General features: G+C 48.2%; 1 protein-coding gene across 2 annotated transcripts in view; it reads left to right on the top strand.

Annotated features, from left to right (window-relative positions):
* Positions 1–14068, top strand: part of nrip1b (nuclear receptor interacting protein 1b) — a 34047-nt gene extending 19979 nt beyond the window's left edge. For both annotated transcript variants that reach the window (XM_037466865.2, XM_037466866.2), the window contains one exon: positions 8103–14068. In XM_037466865.2, the coding sequence (XP_037322762.2) occupies positions 8505–12146 (3642 nt within the window). In that variant the 5' untranslated portion in view covers positions 8103–8504 and the 3' untranslated portion in view covers positions 12147–14068. The remainder of the gene's footprint in view (positions 1–8102) is intronic.
* Positions 14069–15246: the final 1178 nt, after the last annotated feature.

Here is a 15246-nt window from a genome sequence, read left to right as displayed (position 1 = left end):
AGACACTGCTGGCTTCCCTTTAGGTTTTTATTTTGACCTTGTGTGTGTGTGTGTGTGTGTGTGTGTGCGTGTGTGTGTGTGCGTGTGTGTGTGTGTGTGTTAGCATGCACGCTAACACATTTCAGTGCCCGAGTCAAGCTGTGCGAGCTCTTTTAATCCCACGCCCCGGTACACGTAGGCTTGATTAGTGGCAGCAGTTATCTGTGCAGAAGACAACCCGCCCGCCTTTAGCATTTGGTCAGGTCTAGGGCACTGGAGAGGCTTTGGGGGGGGGGTCAAGTCATGAGAAAGGTGAATGAGGAAGTAGAAAGGTGGAGGGGGGGGGTGAAAGGAGGCCTGATTAGTATTCCAAAGGAGCACTCCTGCCGGTGGAGCAAATTGATTACTGCACTTTACCTGTATCGGCCTCCACAGCCCAGGATGACAAGGTGCGCAGCAGCGTGTCTGTAGTTGTGCGTTAACACAACACTCACTGGGGATTCCTACAGTACGTCGGGAACTTTGTCCCCACATATACCTCGAGTCATTTGCCCCCCCTCCTCTCTGTCTCCTTCATTACAGGGAAATAGTCACGTGCTGTCTCTGATTTAATTGTCAACGAGGACTCTTTTCCCCCACGAGCCTCTGTGCTGTTTACCAGGTCCGTGTGCCGTGTTCCTCTTGGTTGCAGTAAAATACAACAATACATTTTTTATGGCAATTCATTTGTATTTTATTTTCCGTGTTGCCTTTCATTCCATCTGCTGAATCAGGGCACACGTCTGCTCTAGCTCACCTGCTGAACCCCCGAAAGCTTCCCAATGGAGCCAGATGCTGTAAAAAAAAACTAGTATGGGAATATTTCTCTGAACACATCACGTGTGACACTTCCATAAAAAAAGGAACCAAAACAAAGCTAAATGGGTGGGATTTACCAGAACACCCCATCCTGAACTCCTCACCGCAACTATGAAACCAGGAAGGTCATGTGACTTAGATTAAACTGATCATTTTTGTAAAATTCATTATCGGAGCGATTCAGCAAGCATTTTTTTTTAATGATTAATGGCAGGGTGACTGCTCTATTGCACAATAATGTGTCCTAGTTTTCTAGTTTTTGTCCTCCAATCAGAGGGTTGGCGGTTCGATCCCAGGTCCTGCTCGCCTGCGTGTCGATGTGTTCTTGGTCAAGACCTTTGACCCCATAGTTGCTCCTGTAGCTGTGACTACAGTGTGTGTGCATGTTGGTTACTGATGGGCAGGTGGCACCGTGTCATCAGTGTGTGAACGGGTTGAATGATGACATGAAGCTTTGAGTTGAGCGCCAGACACTTCTGGTCCATTTACCATTTTCTTTCAGCTGTGGCTGTGCTCAACAGCTCACATGGCCGCTCGTATCCCAGCGACGGAGAGTAAAATGAAACAGGAGGCCCAACCAACCCAAAGCTGCACTCCCTGCAGGAGTTTAAACCAGTGTTCCCCGACCAGCGGGACACCTTATTTTTTTTGAATGATGGGATTTTCGCCCAATCACTTGCGCTTGTCCCTCTTCACACATCACCCAAGTGCTTTTTCGCGGTGCGCAGCAACTGCTACTCCGTGTGACCCCGCGTTAGTCGGTCGCCACTCACACTGAAAAATAACATGAAACCAGTCCGTGAGGCAGAAAAAAGGTTTGGGCACCACTGGTTCAAACCACCACCAGCTGCCCCTCCACCTTTATCATTGGAGACCAGACCTAATTAGAAAGAGAGACAGCTCCATCTTTTCATACTAGTGATTACTTTCTACGCCCAGAACACACGAGTCAAAATAATGTCAAATTATGATTCCCAGTTATGTTCTCCGCTCCAGCAAAGTGGTTTATTCCACTCGTCATTTGTCTTCTCCCAATCAAATGATGCTGGTGTAGGATAATCAGAGGCAGTCAAGGCACATATATAAGGTCATATTTTGTAATGATGAGTTCCTGACCAGAACAGCTCATCCACAAATACCGGCCTCTCTTCATAGTAGAAGGCATGCAGCACTAAGTGTGTCTCACACTCTCCTGTGAATATACGGAGGAGGTCAAGCTAAATAAAGTAGCTTCTACCCTAATGTCTTGGAGAAAATGGATTTGTCTCCGGTTCAAGAGGAGATCACGGGGATCTTGGCGTACTTCAAGGAAAAGAAGACTTTAAGCACACAAAGAGAGAGTTTGTTTGAAATCTTAACACCTTAACTCCAAGCTGTCTTTTAGAAAAGGCTCTTTATATCATGGGTTTATATTCTTACACTTTTGTTTTCATAGCTATACCATCAGCCTAAAATGGATGAAACAAAGAGTCTCTATTTATTTATTACAAATGTTATTTTGTGTTTGTAGAAATAGTAATTGCTTAGGACCTTTTGAATGTCATGCTACATGGGGATGTGGATTTTAAGTGAAGCACTTCAAATGTCCAATATTGGGGCAGCATACCGCAGTGTTTTAACATTGTAAGTCACTATGCATGCGCCAGTCTGCAGTGGGTCACTCGGGATCCGATCCAGAAGCAGTGGAATGCTTCAAGAGAGGCATATGGTGGTTTAGAATCACTTTTTGTTTCTGAGTATCCCCCTGCCTGCAGTAACACACTTTCTGTGAATAATAATGTTTGCTTGTGTTTACTTAGTGTTTCGGTCATCTTTTGTCAAGTGGTTCAAACTAGTGATACAACAAGGCCCGTCACAATAACTCCCTTTTGTTTTTCCCTCATCATTGTGAGACACTGGTATAATTACATCAAAAAATTAAGCAATTAGCAGTGAATATTAAGACATTGGAAAACAATACTAACATTTGTTTTTAAATATTTAAGCATATCAAATTAAACCAAGCAAGCAAAACAATAAATCCTGCAAACCTTAAGCTTTGTTGTACACACAATGCTCACGTTTTCTAACGGTCTGCTCTTTATTCCGGCATCTCTGGCAATATCCAGGTCACAATTGGAGGGTGGAGATCCTTTCTGGAGCTCTAATTATACAGGGACATCGTCATCATCCTTTGTCCTTTGTTGTAATGTCTCCACCTTTGCAGAAGAAGATGGTGAACATGTTTGTTTCTTCCTCGCTGCTAAATGGCTCTTATTTGGTTCCCATGGAATCAGTGACTGGTTGGCACGGATGTTGCTGGAGAGGGAATCAGATGCAGCGACCAGTCTGAACCCTGAATGGCCGAGGTGGCCTGCCTCCAGCTGATCCTGAGGTCTTCTCTGGGCTGCGGAGGAGCGGGGACCAGGGTGGGGATAGGTCCCTCGGGGCAGTGAGAGGGCAAGCAGATTGTTCCTCTTTTTATCGACCTTATCTCAAAAAAGAATAGTGAGCGGCACTTACTCTCTTTTCTTTCCTGTTGCTCTTAACGGCGCCCATGCATAACCCTCCACGACAATGAAGACATATAATATCCGCGCATCCAGTGTTGTCCTCGTTACCAGCTGGTCTCTGCAGGGGGGTTTGCTCAGGACTGGCAGCCATGGCGCTGTGTAGGACCAGCCTCATTGAAGTCTCCTGTATGTTGGCATGCACTCCGCTCCGCCCTGCCAACTGGATCGGTGCTGCTTGAGAGATTTCCCCCTGAAAAGGTTACACATAATTGTTGGGTTAAATGTATCCAATTGATTTAATTGATTCCATCAATTGTGGGACTCTGAATAGAACTGAATCCTTCAAATAAATCCCAAGTAGTGAATTGGATCGTAATGGAATGTCCCCTGTATTATCATTCTCAGTAAGCATTAGTGTGATTTAAAAAATAGAAAGTAGGTCAATGAGAATCATAACAAAGATGTGTCCTCTCCTTTTTCTGCCACTTAGACCCGTCCCACGCACCGCGTTACTCCAAACCATGACATGACTCCCAGTTCTCCTTTAACCCAATGAAGGCAGCCATCCTGCTGACTCACGGGCATAGCTCTCTTAGGGCCGGTGCCAAGGATATTATGGAAATGATTCATTAAAGGCCATGTCTTTTCAGCTGGTTTTATCCAGCTTGCAGGGCCGCCCGACGGTGGGACATTTCTTCTTGATTGCACAGTGGCCCATTTCCCTCGGACACGGCTGCAGTCGGGCCCGAGAGCCGCGCCGCGCTGCCACGCCGGCCACGGGGCCCTCGTCTGCTGCTGTGTTTACAAACGGAAAATGGGTGTTCTTCCGGGAGGGAAATGAGCTCCATTTTAGGCGGCCGATGGCAGGGGATGATTGCCTCGGAACCCAATAGAAATGAATGAGGTATAGATTGATGGCGGCCACGGCTCATTAGGAAGGAGTGTGTGTCTGTGTTTAATGCACTAATTCTCAGCCACTCAGGAAACGTCCATTGGGTGGGTCTTCAAAATGGCGCACAAATATTTACAGTGGACACAAACATTTTTCGTAAGCACCTTTGTGCAAAGCCTGCAAGTAAAAGGGGTTTGTGCAATGAAGGGCAATGAGCGCATCGTCGCTCTGGCTTTAATTTGACCGTGTCCTCCACCGGTCAGCTGGGCTCCAAAACGTTTAGATGACTCACCAGCGTGCGCAAATTCCTTTACACTCTCGCTCGACCCCAAAAACTCTTGGTTCCCGTCCCATTTTGTCCAATTCTGAAACCGTGGCGCTCTGTCGTGACACACTGTTCCTCACACGCACGCAAGTGGGATGACTTTCCCCCCAATGGATCCCCTGCTACTTAACACCACAGTTCTGTGTTATATGTGTATACAGCGCCTGTATGTGGGCTACATCCACGCTTTCTGTGTGTGTGTGTGTGTGTGTGTATCTGTATGCGCACATGGAGGCATGTGCGCTATGCATGACTTGTTTGGTCAATGCATCCTTAGAAGTGGGTCAGAGTGCCCTCGTTCTCATTGTGTGGGCGTGCATGTTTGTGTGTGTGTGTTGCGTTACATTGTTATTTTGTCCTGATTGACTTATCTGCAGGAACATTTTCTTGCCCTGGCTCTCCCGCTGTTTGGGAGCGTGTTGTTCCTCTTGTTTACCTCGCTCCATCTCAAGGTGAACAAAGAGCTTTTAATTCAACTTTCCTCCGGTGCACACGCTCACTTGTTGTTTGCAGGCCCGGAGCACCGGCGCTCGGTCAGGTAGCTTATGCTTTGTCTTCTTTAATCACGTCAGGCCATATTGGATTTACAAATAACGGTCACGCCGCATGTGTAAGTGAGCTACCCCGATGAGTATGTGCAGCAGAGCTGGGCCGCAGATTACATGATTTAATAGTGTTTAGGTGTCGGCGCTCCTTAAATTCCTTTAACCTTGACTCTCCTTAAATGCAGGGAGAACACATCTGCCAGGCTAGTGTCAGACATTAGTAATACACACCGCCTAGGCAGCATTGTCACTTTTTATTAACGCCCAGCGCTTTGCACGGACACCAGCTGTTGCGTCAAGTGGAAAAGCCTTGGCGGAGTGAATGACCTTGACTTTAACTGCCACTCCTCTTTTCTCTTCCCCTTTTTAATTCTTTTGTTTGGTCTCATACACTTTAAATGGATTACCATTCCAGACAATGAAGGTCAATCAGGAAGTCACTTTTTTGAAGATAAAAACTAAGCTGTATTAAAGAGGAAGTGTGTTCATGTGTGCACGTGGTTGTCGTCTGGAGGTCAACGGAGGGCTTGAAGGTCACATATTGAGATCCAAGCGGTGACATCTGCACCGGCCCGTTTTTACGTGGGCCTCCACGTAATGTGTTATGCCTCCTGGTAATTCTATGTAGCTCTGGAGTGCAGTGACCTTTCCTGTTCCCGGTGTCTGCTAAGCAAAACAGGAGCAAAGCACAGAGCCCCAGCGCACCCCCCCCCCCCTCCCCCCCCCCCCCACACACATCATTTTGTCCTCCCTCTCCCACTGTGAGGGTAAAAATCACTTTAGAATGGCGCCTGCTCTGTCATTGGCTGACATTGTCAAGGATAATGGATAATCACCACAGAAACCGGTGCTGTGGTGTCTCACTGTGAGGGAGGGGGCGAGCGGAGGGGAGGGGGGTCAGCTTTTTGGGTGCCACCACCAACGAGATGACATGTTAACAGATGTGTAAGGTCATTTCCAATGTATACGCCGGGGGAGATAATGTAATAGTAATGCACACATCACACATTGGGGGAATGGTAGAGGAGGGCTGGAGGGGCTCGGCACAGAGGACGGCTTTCCCCCATATTAACGTCATTTATAAGTTCACCGAGTTCTGTCACTGAGGGGAGCACATTTGTTCTTGCCCTTGCTACTCCGTCATTCCGTGTCTGAAGGTCCCCGCTTTGTTTCAAGATATTTGTGCTTTCCGTGAGATAGTGAATGCAAAAGCTCTATTGTATATTAACCATAGTGCAGTGTCATAGTGTTCCTACGCTGCCTTTTCTCCTCTGTATTGAAATTTCTTTGGGCAAAAACATCGACAGGTCAGCTGTGATTCCAAAGGTTCACTGCGGGTGACTGCCGAAAGATTAACAGAAATTGCCATGTCTGAAGCAGTGTTTCTTGTCCTTTTCCATTTTTTTCTCTCACTAACCAGGATCCCATTAGTTACGTAGCCGAGCTGTGAGGGAGGTAAACATGTGCATGTGTGCACCGGGCTGATCAAACGTGCTGTTACAGGGCATTCTATTATAATTGCTCTAAGCTCACTGGCGGGAAAATAGCCCTAATCCTGAGCATCTAAGATTAGCATGACAGCAGACGTCAGATGGCCCAGTAGGACCAGGTTGGCTTTTGTTTTTGTCGGATTTAGGTCAGCCGCTTAAAAATGGCCTCGGACTGTAATTGACGCTAATGGGCCAATCTCAGTAAAATGATGCTATTCCATACATTCTGTGCTGCACCTTCCTGTTTTCCTGCTGTAACTCAGACTGAATTGCGCACTAATCAGCTTGAAAACGGCTCTAAATCCCAGCTCATTTTCAGGGTGCCACAGAATTGCCCTGACTGTCATGACAACCTGTGGACCTTGGCCACCAGGATGGATTTCAGCCTGATTAGAAGCCTGTTGCTTTGTTGTTTTTGGCCTTGGCCACTGCTCTCTGAGAAGTATTTAGGCCGCTGGCCGTGTGGGTTGCCGTTGCCTTTGGTCGTAATCAACGGCTGCTGTCCTGTTGTGTGACCTGCCATGTCGGTCCGAAGGTGAGGGCGGCATCAGGTAAAGGACGGACAGCAGCTGAGGCAAAGGGGGAAGCTCTGTATTAATTAACCTTTACTGGACGCGGCCAGGACTGTCTGAGGTGTCCTGTATCCACGGAAACCACGCTGACAGGGTTCAGAGCAGAGGTCTCCCAGGGCCGCGCCACTGACACTGTCATGGCAACTGGCACAATGCTCACCCCAGTGTCACCGACTCTGCCCTCCTGACAGTGGTGTGGTGTGACAGGTGCACCTGATACTTAAGCCCCCCCCTCAATACGCACACACACTCGACTATGAGCTACAGCTAGCCTGTTGGCTATATCCTCAGTGTGATCGTCCACTGCCTTTGTACTGAAGCCGTAAACACGAGTTGCATCATTTTTTGTTTTGCCTTTGTATCTTATTTAAAAACCTTTCAGGGTAAAAGGAGCAAGATTACGTAGTGTAGGTTGATGCACATTCATCCCTGTGCTTAGGCATGCATGCATATTGCTTGCTTGTGTGGGCGGATGGCTGCTTCTTTGTGTGGAGGGTTGCGTCGTGTGAGATGCTGCTCAAGTGCATAAGGAGCGAGAGGTGGTATGGGGAGGTGGGGGGAATAATCTACTGAAATGACAAGCTGCATACGAAATTATTCACAGCTCTCACAAGGCCCTTCACTTTTGAAAGACATCGCTGTGAGGGGCTTACAGCTCAAGACCTGAATGTTTTCAAGGTAGCGGGCTTGCATTTTCAATTTGGATCCAATCAGGCCTAATCTACATTTATCGTCTGCTTGGTGGCTGTGAGGGGAGAGTGCAGAGAGGAGAGAGAGCCGTGTGCAGTCAATCTGAAATGTTGCTAAGTAACAGGGATCGCAGACATGGTGGTGAAATGAATGTGATAGAGTGCTGTGCAAATCCCTGCTTCTTACAGTTTCTCCCTTTTCTCCTTCTCCTCTCTACCCAACCATCTCTCCCTCCCTCTTTCCTCTCTCACTTCCATAGGTCCCCCAATTGAGATCTGCAAAGCAGAAAGGCGCCACCGAGAGGACATCCGCCGGGCCTTAGGACAGACATCCCAAAAATCCCAAAGCCACGGAATGTGTCAACATCTTCGTGGTGAAATCCAGCTGACTCCTCGCTTGCTACTCGTTTGAGCGCGGAGCTGGGCCTTCTGGGGTCCCACAGTGTTTAAAGGCGTACAACAATGCCTGGAAGGCCCACCTGCCCCAGTTTGCCTCCAGCTATGGCTGCTGCCTCACCACAATGCTGACTGTGCCCACTAAAGAAAGGGACTCTTCTTTCTTTGTATTTAGGAAGTACATGACACTGTCAACCAGATGACCTAGTGGACATTTGTTTCCTAATAGCAGAGCTGAACCATACGAGGGGAACCTAGTATTGAACATGACTCATGGGGAGGAGCCTGGCCCTGAAACACACAAGGATTCAGCTGTTCTAACTTATCTGGAAGGTTTACTGATGCATCCAGTGATAGCCGGCCCTGGGGCCACGGCGAGCGGCAGGTCAGAGGCCGCCCACAGCAACCAGGAGCAGGGTGACAAGGTGGGCGGGCCTTTCCAACTGCCCAATCATGGCCCCACAGCTCCCAAAGCTGGGACTAACGGGCCCACCCTGGGTTCTTCGCAGCACCCGAAGAAGGCCCGCCTACTGCGGTCTGGGGTCTGGAACGATCCAGGGACCCAGCGGATGACTTCGCCCCCAGTGGAGCTGAATGGCCAAGTGGGAGGCCTGCAAAATGGAACACTAGAGGGGTCTCCTCACGCCGGAGAAAGCACCTTGCTGGCGTCCCTGCTTCAGTCATTCAGCTCACGGCTTCAGAGTGTGGCAATGTCTCAGCACTCTAATAAACCCCCTAGTGAGTGTTCCTCTCCATCCAAGGCTCCGCCCGCAGATAAGGACCCCCTTCCTGTGTATGGGACAGCCTCAAGCCGTTTGAAGGGCCTGATGAGGAAGAGCAAACTTCAAAATCACAGCAACACCCCTTACAGCCGCAGGGGACATAGTCAGGACAGGCCTCCAGAATCACCTCGGTCAGCACACAGTGCAACGCCTCCCTCCGCCCCAGCCACTGCTGAATCCGTGTCCTGTGCTGAGCGTCTGAAGGCGGTGGCAAACATGGTGAAAATTCGTTCTAGTCCCGCACCTTCACCCAAGCCCAGTGTGGCTTGTAGTCAGCTGGCCCTGCTGCTGTCCAGCGAAGCCCATCTCCAGCAGTACTCCAGAGAGCATGCCCTCAAAGCCCAGCTCTCAGGAAGATCTGCCAGCGAGAGACTAGCTGCCATGGCCAACCAGCAGTATGGCCAGGACAGCAGGCCACCTAGTGTGGGAGGGACTCTGCCTGGAGCCCCAGACGCGCTAAGCTCCTTAACAACCCAAAATGGCATGACGACAACAACCACAATTACAACAACACTCCCTCGAACAGTGCTGTCCAGTCCCCAGAGTCCCTCCTTGCTGCGTGGCAACAGCCAAGGCTCCCCGCCCACCCCCCCACATGCTCCAAACCCCACTCCGTGCCAACCACCGAGGGAGAAGCGAGGCTTTGACTCACGTCCGACCCGTCCCCCGCAGACCTGCAGCAGCTTGCTGCTGTTGCTTCTGAACAACCACAACAGCCAGAAGCAGCTGACCAAGAATGGGCACCTAGAGGACAGCTGTGGTGTTCTGCCGCCCAGTGGCTCATCTTCGGTCACGTCGGATAGCGAGTGCTCCGTCCAGGAGAGGAGCCTAGCCAAGGACAGCAGTGATGCAGAGAGTTCCTACTCGAGCTGCTCTCCCATTGACCTTTCCGTACGAAGCCGGGGGGGCACACAAGGCACGCGGCCGAAAACTAGCGCCCCTTCTTCCTCCTTCTACTTCTCCTCTTCCACGTCTAACCTCTCTTCTTCCACTACAGTGTTTTCCTCCCCCCCAGTTGCATTCTCTCCCCACGCTTCTGTTCAATCCTCCGCCACAACCTTTTCCCCTTCCTCTACTCTTGTCCCCTCTATTTCCACTGCTATTTCCTCATCTTCCTCCTCCTCGATGTCTACCTCCTCCCTGGACAAACTAACAGAATCTTTAATAAACAAGTGGAAGCCAGAGCCATCAGGATCAAAGCTGTGCAGGAACAAGGAGCCTGAAATGAGCCAGGACCTCAAGTCACACTCTAAAGTTACACTTATGCAGCTTCTTCTTGAGCGCCGAAATAATGAGATGGTTAATAAAAGTGTAGGTAACCCCAATTCACCCGTTGATATCATTATGGCCAGCATGGCTCAAGGCCAACCAAAGGGACACGTCCCCTGGGAGGAGACCAGGACAAAAAGCCCCGTAGATAGACCCGTAGCGCCAGCCCAGCCCCTCTACTCCCCACTCACCCGGGACACTAGTGGTGCACTGTCCCCGTACTCCTACCCCTCCCCCCATGTCCAGTCCAGCCCGTTGGATTTGTGTAAATCCAAAGCCTTCCCTGCTGAGAAGGCTTCAGAGCCTGCTTTCAGTGCCAGCAAACTGTTACAAAATCTGGCTCAGTGTGGCACAGCCTCTTCCTCCCCACCCATCCCCCCTGGCAAAGGGCTTGTACAGGAGCTAGATGCCAGCAGGCCCCTTGCCCTGTTGGAAAGGCTCAATGCTCCAATCCACAGGACCACCACTCCACTCTCGGACGGACCCTCGGGCAGTGGCACACCTTTCAGTCAGAAGGAAGCTTCTCCTCCTTCAACGCAGATCGAGAACCTTCTTGAAAGGCGCACTGTGCTTCAGCTCCTTCTAGGAACCGGCTCGGCCACTGCTGCAGGCAGCCGCAAAGAGAGGCCCAGTGGCAGCGGCAGGAGGAGTGCGGAGGTGGCAGGGGGGAGCTGTGAGAAGGGTCCTGGTGCCTCCCCTATTTGTGACAGCTCTAATGGGCCCACTAGGGACGTGAAGGTCAAAACTGAGTTTGCGGAGGACGTGCGACCCTCCTTGGCCGTGTCTCAGGACTCTAGTGGCAGAAAGAGTAGCTCTGAGAAGGGCAGCCCACCCTCAGATTGTCAGCAGGACTTAAAAACAGAACCACGGCCTACAGAGGTCATTGCAAAATATGGCCTCCTCAGCCAGCTGCTTAAACAACAGACTGCTACCTACTATACCAGCTCTGCTATGCAGGCGGAAGCACAGCCCAGGCCAGTTAAAGAGGAACAGAGGGAGTACCCGAGCCCAGGTCCTAAAAAGAGACGCCTCTGCTCTGACCGGACTGAAAGTAATGATCATGCCAGCTGTCCAAGAGCAGTGAACAGTGGCAACATACATGTTTTTGCATCTTCTGCTGTTCAGAGAGAACCTGAGCAGCAGAACAACGTGAAGGAAGAGGAAGCTCCACCAAGGAGCCCACCGAGCAAAACCCTCACCAGAGAGAGTCGGGGCTTCAATGTGCTCAAACAGCTTCTGCTCTCCGACAACTGCCTGAAGGAGCTGTCCCAGCAGCCCCAAGGGGCGCCAAGTCCCTCCGTCCTGCAGGCCAACGGCAAGGCCAACGGCAGCCATCTCAGTCAGCCCGCCCAAAACCACAGCTTCCTCCACCTGCCGGGCTGGCACCCTCACGGTTCTGTTAACTCAGGGCTCCCGAGTAATCTCCGACCACTGCCCACCCCCCCTGCGGGCGACAGCCCCATCCGCAGCCCTTGGAGCCACCAGCCAGCTCCATGGCCGGTTGCTCAAAAACGGGACCCGCCTACTTTGGTCAAACAGGAGCCCGAGAGCCCTGTGAGATGGAGTAGTCAGGAGAACGAGGACGAGGAGGAGGAGGCTTGTGACTCAAACCCGGACTCTCCCCGCCTCTCGCGCTCCAACCCCATCCTGTACTACATGCTGCAGAAGGGCAGCATTCAGCTGAGGAAGGAGGTGCGGGATCAGGCAGAGGGAACCCACTCTATGGTCAGAGTTAAAGAAGAGCCAATCAGTGAAATGCATGCTTATGAACACACTTTGAGCTCCACCCCCCAATCCCCGAAACACAGTGACAAGCACAGCCATGAGAGCCAGGGGCTGAGCCAATCATATGAGTAGAAGTTGTATCAACTGCAGAAAAATACAAAGTGGAATTGAATTCATTGACTCGTTTCTATTTCCGTTTTTTTTTTTTAACAACTTGCCAAATTGGTTTGATTGGACAAATAGTAAAAAATGCAAACAGGACATTTTTGGGGGAATAGAGAAAGTTGGTTATTCAATTTTAAAAGGCGACGTCACAGAGTGGTATAAAACAGGTCTGTCATAGCAAAATGTTTAAATAATATTTGGCAACGTTGCACAACTGTCACAAAGCTAACCTTTCCCATCAGTAATTATCACGCACTATAGATTTCATTTGGTCCTCCTTTTACCATTATTTTTTTCCCTGAATTCTACACATATCACTATTCCATGTGCCCTTTGTTGCCGGTCATGAAACATTTAGAATGAACATTTCAGGCAACATTTATTATTGATGACTCCAAAAATGTTAGTACTCAGTTCACTGGACATTTATTTATTTTCTCCATCAGAACATTTTCAGATAAGACAGAGGCCCATCAATTTTAGATAAGATTCCAAATAAAGCCATTCTAGTGGCGCTCTATTACAACAACGCACATGATAAATTCACTCAAAGGAGGACCTTGAAAAGTGTTCACACTGCAGTAGCTCCAGTGAGGATCTTACCACGACGCATTGCTTCTCCAGATTCACCGTGTGGTATAATTACCAATGAAAGGGGGATAGAGCTACGGAGGTTTGAATGCTCACATCGTTGAGTTATGCGTTTTGTGGGCGGCATTCGACAGTGCAAACTCAGGGTGTCGCGTTTGCAGATTGTGCCGTTCTGAGCAGATGGGTCAACAGGGAGCGTGCGGTGCTTACCGTTGAGCAACGGCGTGTAAACAGGTTTCTGGAGCAACAGTTAAAAGGCTGAAAGTTATCTCACCACCCTGGTAAACAAAACCACCACTTCTCTCTTCGTGCACACGAAAACTCCAAGTGGGAAGCACGTTGCTTCGTTGCTTTTCATTTCACGTGAAAGACCACCTAGAGTTTGCACTATCGCGAGCCGAGCCCTCGGTGTCCTTTTCCACACTCATTTAACGGCATGTAATAAGAAAAGAAATGTCAGTATTGTTATCTGTTGAGAATTTGACGGTTTGTGATTCTTTTCTTCATCATTTCTTCAACTGTTGTGCTTTATGGACATTTTCTTTCTCTTTTTTTTTATTTGTGGCAGCCTCTTAACTCATAAAATGTCAAAAGAATTGCATGGTAATTAAGAGAAGACCACGGGTACATCTTTTTTTCCCAAGCAGCTGGATGTGTGTACCTGCCCCCAATAACCACCGAGACATTTGATGTCTTGGGGGATATCCGCTATCTAGCTCCTTATTTTGATTGTACTGTATTCTTTTTGGTTAATGTCACACACTGCTTTATCCATTTAGTCTTGTGATCTTTTTAATACATATACCTATGAAGTACGTCTCTTCAATTATTAATACATTTTCACAATGGTTAAATATATTTGTGTAAATAGTACTTTCAGTATGAAAGATGACTATTTTGTAATGTTTAAGAAAAGATATTACCCTAGTTTTTAATGCCCTGATATGTAAATATGAATTATATGCGTACAAGTGTACATACAAAGGCAGAGGATGCTATGCCCATCTTTTTTTGGTTGGTTTGTTCTTTGCATGTGTCTCTATGTGGTAAATAATAATCTATCCTGCGCTGTGTTGTGTAATAATGTCTGACTCTCCTCACTGCTGCCTGTTGCATGCAGACGCATGGGAACTACCTGTGTATCCCTACTGGTGAAGAGGGAAAATGTCAAGTCTTAAAAGTAGGTCTTTTTTATCACAGAGAGGTCCGTTTAGAATACCAACAGTCCCTAAATAACCGCAGACTGTCGAGCAAGTTGATTCTGAACTGTGTGAAAAATAAACGTGCATTGAATATTTTTTGTGATTTTTCTTTTCTGTTACTGGTTAACACGAGCTGTGGGAGAGCTCCAGCGATAGTGGGGGGTTGACGTACAATCATAGATCTGCATTGTGCATCTGACAAATACATTTGTAGCAAAAAATATACATATATGTATACATATATATATATATGCGTATATATATATGGGATTTCATTGTTTCATGTGAAAACCTGAAACATAATTTCATTTTTTTTTATGTTTTCATTTTTTTGGTGTTCATTTGCACTGATATCTCAAAAATAAAGTACTAAAATGCATGACCTAGTATGAATCTGTTCCTCTTTTTCTAGTTTGCTATTCAGAAGTGTGATGTTTTCTATCCAATGCACACACGTGGACTGTGTATATTAGATCCTAACACGTTGGTTGGGGAAACATTTATATCTCCCTACATTATGTTTGATTATATTCTCCTTTCAAATGGCAGCTTAGTTCTATTTCATGTGAGATGTCCCTTTAATAGTTCTTTTGAGTAAATGCAACAATTTCATATCAATAGGCAGCGTCCCAATATCTGAATAACGAATGATGTTGTTCAAAAAGAGACATCAAAGCCAAACGGCACTTTATGTAATCACAGACAAGTTCAATTGGAGTGAGAGGATGTCCTGTATTTGCCCCGAAACGTCTGCTTCTGTTCCCTCAGCATGCTGAGTCTTAACAAAGGCAGGAAAGACGCTGAAAGCAGGGAGGACACACGGAGGTCACCAGATGTGTAGCAGGGAGACCTAAATAGATGCTGTTGCTCCATCCCTGCAGAACTTTAACTCTTCTTCAGTTCTGAGATCATTTTTTTTCTTCCCATATTGTGAGAGTCCCTAAAGGTGAAGATGAGTTCACCCCAGAACTTCCCCTCGTGCTGGGTTTGAAAATGAAGTCCAGGCGAGCGAACAAACGGCTTTTTGTTTGCGCTGCACTTTTAGAATCGCAGCACAGTTCCTCAACCCTGACTTCCCTTTTTCTTTAATACTCCCCATGACTGGCTGCACTCTCTTTAAACTCCCGGTAACCTCTCCCCTCTGTGAACTTCTCTCATTTCAAAGATTCTTATCAAGGCTGAACCGCCAGTAACCCCTTGATTTCCTCTGAATGCCGAGACGGGCGGCAAACATGAAGGAGGGGGCTCGCAAGTTTAAGCCGAGGTCAAGGTGT

Source organism: Pungitius pungitius, chromosome 16 (assembly GCF_949316345.1).
Source record: "Pungitius pungitius chromosome 16, fPunPun2.1, whole genome shotgun sequence".
NCBI classification, from domain to species: Eukaryota; Metazoa; Chordata; class Actinopteri; order Perciformes; family Gasterosteidae; genus Pungitius; species Pungitius pungitius.
The sequence above is the reverse complement of the archived record's forward strand: the minus strand, read 5'-3'. Positions and strand labels throughout refer to the sequence as shown.